At 47.7% G+C, this 9,603-nt stretch overlaps 1 protein-coding gene across 1 annotated transcript in view; it reads left to right on the forward strand.

Moving 5' to 3' along the window:
- The window catches only part of LOC111141837 (breast carcinoma amplified sequence 1), a 91,546-nt gene extending 83,131 nt beyond the window's left edge, over nt 1–8,415 (forward strand). Inside the window, exons 11-12 of the mRNA XM_022494673.1 lie at nt 4,189–4,458; nt 8,341–8,415. Of these exons, the coding sequence (XP_022350381.1) occupies nt 4,189–4,458; nt 8,341–8,415 (345 nt within the window). The remainder of the gene's footprint in view (nt 1–4,188; nt 4,459–8,340) is intronic.
- Nucleotides 8,416–9,603: the final 1,188 nt, after the last annotated feature.

Consider the following 9,603-nt stretch of genomic DNA (forward strand, 5'->3'; position numbering starts at 1 on the left):
TACCGCAGACCCTAGTACCGCAGTAAATGTTAGTTGCTATGGAAGCCACACGGGCCGCCGTACAAACGACCACAGACTCAATGGTTTAACAACAGAAATTTATTTTCTCACAGTTTTCTAAGGATGCTAGCGTGGTTCCTGGCAAGGAGAGCTCTCTTCCTGGTTTTCCTACAGCTGCTTTCTGTTATGTCTTCCCATGGCGGCTCTTATAAGGACACTAATCCTATTGGATGAGGATCCCAACCTATGACCTCAATTTACCGTAATTACTTTCTTACTCCAAATACTTTCACACTACGGTTTGGGGCTTCCACATAGGAAGCCATAGAGGTGGCTATTAGTTTGTTACTATTACTGTTATGCTACTGATAGGAAATTACCACACTAGTGTATTGTTCATAGCACACAAATGGACAGCAATGATTATAAATAATTTATTATATTTCTATTTCTATAATAATTGAATTAGACCATATATTTCAACAGGGAATATGTTGCTTTTTGCTACATTCAAATTATTTTTGTTTTTCTTTTTCAACTTCTGACTATGCTCACCCCCCAACCCATTCTCTCGACCACTTCTGAACCCAAAATCCTGAAGTTCACTACCTTGGAAATAAGATAAATTTACTTTATTCAGTACGAAACATCTAAATATCATTGTACATTTTGTCTGGGATCTGAATGTGAAACAGGGATGCCAGTCACCTTAGCGATTCTGAAATGGAAGTGAAGTCAGTGAAAATCTGATTGAGCTAGAAATTTCATTCCATTTACACTTACCGAGGAGTGTTCTGAGAATCCATTAGAGAGCCCTGGATCCAGACTTGAGATGGGTGTGTAATCTTGGAGATACGATAAATGTTTATTTTCATTTTGGGGGTGGGAAGAGACAGTCTCTGTTCCTTTCTAATTCGCCCTCTCAGGGTTATAAAAATCTTGGTTGATGATTCCAGGAGAAGCAGCCTCGGGCACCCCCTGGTCTAAGGTATGCTTCCAAGGTCTGAATCAAACAGGATGTTCCCATGACCTTGTCCTCCAGCTTTCTGCCAGCATCACTGGGTTCTAGGGGAGGATACACTCAGATGATTTGGATGAGAATAATTTTTGTTATAAATTCTGAGACAGAGTCAAATCTTAAGCAAATATTTTTAAATCATCTACATTTCATGATAAAGCAATCATCACACAGTTTTAGATTCTTAGCTTACTCTGAATATAAGGAACCAGCCATCTGTTATTCTCAGAAGTTAGTTTCTAAGCCATTAAGAAGAACATTTAAGCCTAATAGCATGGCGTAACCCTGTGGTAAATGGAGCTGATCCATTGAAAGCTCTCCTCCTGGGGAAAAAAAAAAAAAATCAATGTCCTGTGAAAGCTATTGATGTGTGGGCCCTTCTCCCTCCCCACCTCACAGTGATTTGCTGAGGAAAATAGTGTAGAAACATCTGGAAGGCGAGTTGCTGGCCATTCATTCAGCCCATTTAGGTGGAGACTTACTATGTGTCAGATGAGGTGCTGGGAATGAAGCCACGGAAGACAGAAGAGTTTTGTTCTCCGGAGCTCCCCCTCCAGCAGAGGGAGGCGGGCGGAACACTCTCAAGTGAGCCAAGAAATCCCCAAGATTAAGGCAAACATAAAGAAAACACAGCGGTGTTTTGTCAGAGAGGAGTCGGGCTTCTTTAGACCGTCTAACCAGGGACTGAGTCTCCAAGGAGGCAACATCGGAGCTGAGACTTGAAAGAAAAAAGCAGCAATCCTGTCAAACCCTGTGAGCACACTGAGAAGTTAACAGTGAATGTGAAGCCCCTTTTTTTGAGAATAAGCTTGTTCGTGGAAGAAGGGGAGGCCATGTGTCTAGAGCAGAAGGAACAGAGTGGAAAGGGATAAAAGATAAGGTTGGAGAGGAACAGGGACACTCGATTTAACAAGTATTACCTGAGCCCTTCGTCTGTACCTGGCTCTCAGCTCCACACAGAAAGAATCTGTCAGAAAGATTCGCTGTGGACAATGTTGGGGCAGGATGACCAACTCTTCCCAGTTTGCCTGAGACTTTGTTGTTTTAAAGTTAAGTTGCATGTCGTGGAACCCCCTCTCTCCCAGACCCAACTAGAAGACAGGTCTCCCGATGTTTGGTCTTTCCCATGGGCCAGACACCATGTGATACAGGCTTTCCGTGATTGGCTACTTTTATCCTCAGACCACCATGAGGTACGATGTCTTTGTTGCGTCCACACAGATGAGGAAGCTGAGAGAGCAAATGACTTATTCCAGATCATACAGCAAGGATGTGATGGAACCAGAGCCACGCCCTGCTCTTTTGACCACAAACAAAAAGCCCTTAACAAATAACTAGATCTTACCATCTTCTATGTAAAAAAGAACAGTCAACAGGATGTTCAAATGGCCTGTGGTCTTTCTGAAGAGCATAATGGTGGGGGTTTCTGTCTCACTGTACAGGGATATCTACTCTCCGCTCTCTGTAGCATTTGGGCTTCTGTATCTTACTTCGCATTTGCTACAACTTTGGCAGCCAGGGTCTGATGGAAATATTCAGCGGGCGGTGACAGGACAGCTTCTTGGGGTGACTCGGTTTCGGATGTTTCCTTTCTCCAAGGAATTCTGCCCTCAGGAGACTCTTGGGACTGGGGAATCTTCTGTCTTCTTGCTTATTTCTAAGGGTTATATTGATACTGATGAGAAATGATAGTTCTTTGCGTATTGTTTTCTCCATCAGACTGCAACTTTATCTGAGGAACTTTTTCACTCAGGAACAATCTATCACTTTTACAAATCAGAAGTTATAAACATATATTCGGTGGGTCAAATGTGGCCCATGGGGCTACTGGTGTTGTGGCTGTTTTCATGTTTCTATGCGAAAAATAGAAGACTGGACGGCACTGGGGTTGTAATCCTACACAGGGTCTTGGCTGGCCCTGAGCAGCTGTTACCCCTTTGGACAGGGCAGGTGACAGTTCACCACAATTCTCCCCGCCACTCCAGTTTTCTCCCCAACATCAAAGCCAGAATTGCTTGAACTGGTGTTTTTCTTACACGAGGGACATATGTCTTACATTGCTTTTCCGACTGGGGAAATAAGTCTCTGTGATTATTTTTACCCCTGGCCTTGGTCATGTTTTTATTTAATCTGTCTCTGGCCCCTACCATAATTTCAGTTCAAGTAAATTATGGAGGAAAGGCTTTTACAGATTTTGTTATCTGTAATTTACCTAGAATTTTCTAGAATTTTGGATTGTATAGCTTCATCCTTCCAAACTGTAGGAACCAGGTAGGATTGCAAAAATCTCTCTTCAGCGTGAAAGATGTACATTCAAAACTTAAAACACTTATGTTCTCTCACCACTGTTTTACAGACAAAAGAAGAGTTTCACACCAGAATCTAAGGTAGACATAACCATGAAAAAAAGACTAAGCATCCCCAGGAAAAGAATCACATGTGGTTGTTAAGCGGGAGAAACCCTCTTGAAGCTGGCTTAAGCACAAAAGGGCTTCAGGAACAGCTAGATCCAGGGGCATATGTGAGGCTATCAGCATCTGGGTTCTTTCTCCCTCTCTCTCTCATCTCTCAGCTCTGCTTTTCTCTCTAATATCTTCCTTTTCAAGCAGGTTTTTCCTGAAAATGGTGCTGGCTCTGGAAGCTCCAGGCTTTTATCTTCATGGTTTGGAATCCAGTGGAGGGTGGACAGATCTCTCTCGGGTGGTTTAGCAAGGTTCTGGCATTAGCTCAGTTTTTATCTGTGTCCAGCCAGCCTGAACCCATCACAGCAGCCCGATCACGTGCACAGCTCTGACCGGCCAGGTCTGAGTCCTGTGCCTTTGTCCAGGGGCGGAATTAATTTGTCTGAACCCACGGTGAATAAAGGAGAGAAAAGTGTAATTCTCCAAGGAAAACCCAAGTTCTAGTCCTAGAAGAAGGAGAGAAGAATGTTGAGTAGGAAAACATAAATAAATTAATTATTAGATAAACATATAAATGTCTCCTACTGGGACCTTGAACCATCGTAAGTATTTGCACCTTTTTCTTATTTTTTTTTTCATTCCATCCAAGACTCATGAAGGTAGACCCCATCCAACATTTGAATGCCTCCGTTCTGACATACTTAGTCCCCTGCTATCGAGCGTGGTCTTCCAGCCCCTAAACACACATTTTGTTTGACTTTGCCGCAGACCTCGGACTCACCGGGGAAGGCTGTCACACCCCCGGAGCCGGAGCCGGAGCCGGCGGGAGCAGGCCAGAAGGGCAAAGAGGGTTCCTCCAAGGACAAGAAGGTGGCGGCTGAGGGGAACAAGCAGAAGAGCCACAAGCAGGAAGCCAAAGAACCGGCCCAGTGTGCGGCACCGGCCGCGGGCGAGGCGAACTCGCTGCAGAATGGGGACAAGCCCCATAAGAGGCAGGAGAAGCGGCGACAGTCCCTCGGGGGCTTCTTCAAGGGCCTGGTAGGTGGATTGTTGGTCTCTTCTTTCTGGGCTCTTGGGCCAGGAATGTGGTTCCCGCCTTCAAGGTGGGACTGGCCTGGACCTTGGTCAAGGAAATACTGATGGAGCTCGGGCTGTCTGGCAGGGCCTGGGCTAGGCTCAGAGAGCAGCGTGGGCAGAGAACTCGCCACTGGCGGGGGGAGGGGGGCACTCAGGTGCGGATGGCTGGGGGCAGGGATACTGAGTGGACCAAGAGCAGGGAGGCAGAAGGCAGGTGTGAGGGAGCCCCCAGGGGGGGTTGAAAGGAGTATCGGGGGGAAGCTTCTCCGCAGAGATCACGTCCAAGGTGAGGCCTCAAATGAGCCTGTGGAGGAGGAGGCAAGGGGAGGCCTGAAGGCCCAGTGAGTCCCAGCAGTGGAGAGACAGCACAGAAGTGAAATCATCCAGCGGGAAGAGAGCACAGGAGGACAGAGGCAAGGTGGCAAGAACAGGTGAAGATAGGGAACATCCGTGTTTGTCTGTGGCCAAAGGGAGCCTTGAAGTGTTTAAATCAGGAAGCTGCTCTGAACATGACCTTGGGTGGTGGGTATACAGAGGTTACTAAAAATTAGCTCCTGCCTTCCAGAGAGGCCTGGTCCAGGGTGAGGGGAGCCCAGACATTCAACAGTTAATTAACCTCCGGGTTATGTGTGTGTGTGGGGGGGGGTTCTTCTCTGTCTCCTCCCCTGGACTGGCAGCTTTGGGAGCGCAGCGACCAACCATAGTGCCATGAGCAGACGTGCTGTCCTCCCCAGTGCGGGGCTGGAGCGTAACTGACAGCAAAGCAGGGTCTGTTGAATGAAGAAAGGAGTGGATGGAGTGAAATACGGCACCGGAAACTGTCTTCTTATATTTGGGATAGTATCGATCCTAGCAAATGAGGAGAGTCTGAAGGTCATTAATCAAAACTTAAGCAAGGAGGTCAAGTCTCCACTAGGAGAAACGGGTCAAGTCATACCTAGGCCCCGGGGGAGGTGGCTTGACCCATAGCGCAGGACAAGGAAATCACAGGGACAGTCGCCACGGGACTGGGGTTAGCTGGGGTTAGCGGCAGGCTGTGATGGAGCTGAGGCAGGAACACTGAGGCAGGAACACGAAGCGAGCGACCGTAAAGCAATTGATCGCTCCCTGATTGTCCCCGTCACTGAACACCTGTAGGTATTAGTGACTCTGATGGATGGAGGCGGGGGAGTACGATGGTTCCCCTGGGCCCAAGGCTGGTCTCCAGACAGCATCTATGGGAACCTGTTAGAAATGCAGGCTCTTGGGGTCCGTGTTTATGTTATGGATGGACGGCATCGTAGTCCATCTCATCTGCGTGTCTGAGTACGGGTATGGAACCTCAGGGTAAGACAGTGCTTGAAGTCATAGTTTGAGGCTGTTTGGAAATGGGAAGCACTGGTACAGAGCCCCTCTCCCACTCCCAAGGCTCTAGGTTTTAAGCCCTCTCCGGGTTTTAAGAGATGATGAAGACCGGAGACCGACCATCAAGGCAGTGAGGGGGAAGAGGGAGCCTAAAAGACCGATCATGCTTTGAGTGGTTTAGTTGGAAAATTTGTCCCCATTCTCTGCTCTAATTCCTTGGAGAGGAGTGTAAATCCTTTTCTAGACAGTTCCAAACTGACTGTGCATTTTTTTTTTTTTTTGCCCAAAGTTCTGGTCAAACCATTCCCTGCCAAGCCACAGTGTCTGGGGTGGTGTACCGCGTGGGGAGGGTGCTGTTCTGGAAAGATGCTGAGCTCATGGGCCCAGTGAGTTCCCCACTTTCATGGTGGTTTTTTGTTGTTTTCTGGGTTTTATTTTATTTGTTTTATTTAATTTTTTGGTCAGAGGCTCATGGAATGTTCTCTGTATATCTCTTTACCCACGAAATCCCTGGAGCAAACAGGATGGCTCTCATCCAGTAGTTCTGAACCCGTGATTTTCTATGCAGGAGACACTCGGCAATGTCCAGAGACCATTCTGATGGTCACTACGGGGAGTAGGTGCTGTGGGGACATTGTGGGTAGAGACCAGGGGTGTTGATAAATGTCCCACAGTGCACAGAACAGCCATGGGGCTGTAGTTAACCTTCAGTGTGATAGTCCTGGGGCAGGTACATGAGGCAAACTGCCCTAAACTAATGGGGCATTCCTGATTGTCCCTGTCCCTGAATATCTATGGGTATCAGTGACCTTTGATAGATGGGGGTGGGGGAGCCCAGAGTGTCAGTGGGGCCAGAGCTGAGAAGCCCAGAGGTGACCACATAGCACCTAGGGCAGTAGAAAGAACAGAGCAGTGCCCAGGAGCCTGTGCTGTGAATTTGGACAGCTTCCCTGGAGTCCTGGACCTACCACTTCCTAGCTGTGTGACCTTGGGTTAGTCACTTAACCCCTCGGAGCCTCAGGTTGCCCCTGTGCAAAGCTGAGGTGATAAGGACAGCAACCAGTCTAGGGTTCCTGGGAAATCAAGTGAATGTGTGTCCTCAGGGGTCCAGTACCAGACATGAAGCAGGAATTCCGTAGTACACGCTACCATTTCCCCGGCAAATACTCCGGGACCTTGCGTTTGGACTGGAGCCTGACCCCCAGCAGTTGTCCCCAGTTGGGACATTGGCCCACATTGCTATCACCTAAACCCATGTGGGACTCCTCTCCCTGCAATTCATCCTCCCTCTGTCTGCATGCCACCTCCCTTTCTCCCTGCCCAAGGCCGTCTGCCCCAGTCGGTTCCCAGATTCACTGCCTGCCCATCCCTGCTTCATCTTTGCCCTCCAGGAGCGGTCCTCTCTGCTCGGCTCCTTCCTTCTCCGCTCCTTCGTCGTGCTGCCTGGATTCTAATGGGGGCAGCCTCCTTGGCATTTCGTGCTGCGTCTGAAAAGAACTGGAAGGAAACCTTTAGAACTCATCAAGGGGCACTGTTTGCAAGCATTTGGCTTTTGAGCAGAGGGACTCGATTGACAAAGGAAATGTCAGAACGTCTCGTGTGTATGTGCATGTGTGTATAGACATACACATAAATGTGTCTATGGAAACAGCTATTTGATCAACATGGGGCTCTGATTGGTGGAGGAGTATTTTCCCCACCCCCTCTTTTGCCCAAGAATCACCCACTCGATGGTGCCCTCATCTGTCCCACTGCCGTGGATCCCTGACGCGCTCAAGTAGTGCTAGGAGTCCGTTTTACAGAGGAACGGAGATCAGAAAGAAGATAGGGCCTATTCTTTATTCCCCTGCCTGTCACCTTTGGCCCTGTCCACTGGGCACAGGCTGACCCGAGGCAGGGCTTGGAAAGAGTGGACAAGGCCCAGGCTGGAGCCTGGAGAGCAGGTGCTCTGAGGTTCCGATTCTAAGTCAGGGGGTCCCGTCCTACGCTCCATAAGCCGGTCCTGACTTCTCTTAGAGCCTGTTTGCACATCTGTACAACTGAGCTAATCATCACTGCCTGTCTCACTGGGCCGGCGAGAGGACCAGACGAGGGTGAGCTTGGCCTGGCGAAGGGCAGTCCTGAGACCGTAGGCAGGACGGAGGTGACCTCAATGCCTCTGATCACCAAAATCCATGCCTCATGGGGGCCAGAAGGGGGACTCGCTTTACCTTGGAGCAGGCCTCTGAGATAAGTTGTATCTCCCCCACTGGAAAGATGAAGAAACTGAGTTCAAAGAGTTAAGTCATTCCTCCAAGTTGTCACAGAGCCAGAAAGCGATAGAACTGGGCATTGCATCCCACATCTGGTGGGAGACCTTTCTTTCATCCCCCACTCATGCAGAAGGGTCTGTTTGTTTAACATAGGACCTGGCACGGAGTAAGTGCGAGATAAATGGCGTCACCGCTCATGATATTTCAGACTTTCATTAGGGTGCAACTTCTTTATATTTTTCTCCAGGGACCAAAGCGGATGTCGGACGCCCAAGTGCAAACAGACCCCGTATCCATCGGACCGGTTGGCAAATCCAAGTAAACAAATCACTACAGTTCCCACCAAGTTGTCCTGCCAGCGAGAAGTCTGCTCCCTACTCCATTTCCTCCCCGAGCCCACTCCGTGTACATAGTTTTCTTTTAATGGCCATCCAATGAAATTCTGCCTACAAATTAAGCCTGAGCTGTTGTATATTGAGGTGTATTATTTACGTCTCTGGTCCAATCTTTTCCGGGAAAGAGTCGTCAAGATGGTTTAGCCGGTGAACCAGTCAGGTCGGGAGACTTGATGGTTGCCAGGCAGGGGTGGAGCAGGCGGAGGGAGGCATTCTCAGTAAGTTATGTGAAATGGCAGGGGCAAGTAAGTTGCAGAAGAAGGATGCCGGCTGGAAGGAATTAAGCTTTGTAGGAAATACACGCTCATCCTCTACACTCAAAGAGGAGAGACAAAAATCCGTTTAAGTTCACATTTCGAGGAGGGACAGCATGGGCTCTGGAGCGGGGGGGGGTTGCCAATTTCCTGGAATGGAACGTGTGGGAAATGAAAAAGGAATGAATAACTTTGCTTGTCGAATAGGGTCTTTGAAAGTTATTGATGAGAAAGGAAAAGATTGACCGCAGAGGGTTTGAAATGATTTGGGGAAACAATTGCTGTTTGAAACTCAGTGAGGAGGGCAAGGATTACAACTTCAAAAAAAGAAAAAAAAAAAAAAAAAGCAGAACGAGTGAACGAAGTTGCAAGTCTACTTTGCAACACAAGGGGGCACTGAGGTCTCCATTTTAATCCTGCATCCCGTAGCCCTAACAAAGATTTGGTCTCTGCGATCTCACATTATTAATGCTTCTCAGATGGCGGAGGGGCTTGCTTCCTCTGTTCTGTCTGACACTTATCTCAAGTCTGTCTGTAATTTCCTAATGTTCTCAGGATGTTTTCTGATAAAACCCTCCCCATAACCCCAGTTAATAAAAATTTCTGGAAGATTATTCAAATACCCGAGGTTTTCTTAATACGTGTACAGAGGAGTAAATAGGACCTTGAGTCTATTAAAATGTAATTCAAAGTAGCATATGATTGACTGATACCATGTATGCTGTATCTTTCTTTTTCCGATTTAATAAAAAAAATACATTTACATCTAAAGCATCTTTTAATTTTCAACTTTTAAAGCAGGGCTCTTGTACTCTCTGAGACAGCTTTATTGTCCACAGAATAACATCAGTCTTCTTCCTC

Source organism: Enhydra lutris, unplaced genomic scaffold, assembly GCF_002288905.1.
Source record: "Enhydra lutris kenyoni isolate GAN:26980312 unplaced genomic scaffold, ASM228890v2 scaffoldscaffold6, whole genome shotgun sequence".
NCBI classification, from domain to species: Eukaryota; Metazoa; Chordata; class Mammalia; order Carnivora; family Mustelidae; genus Enhydra; species Enhydra lutris.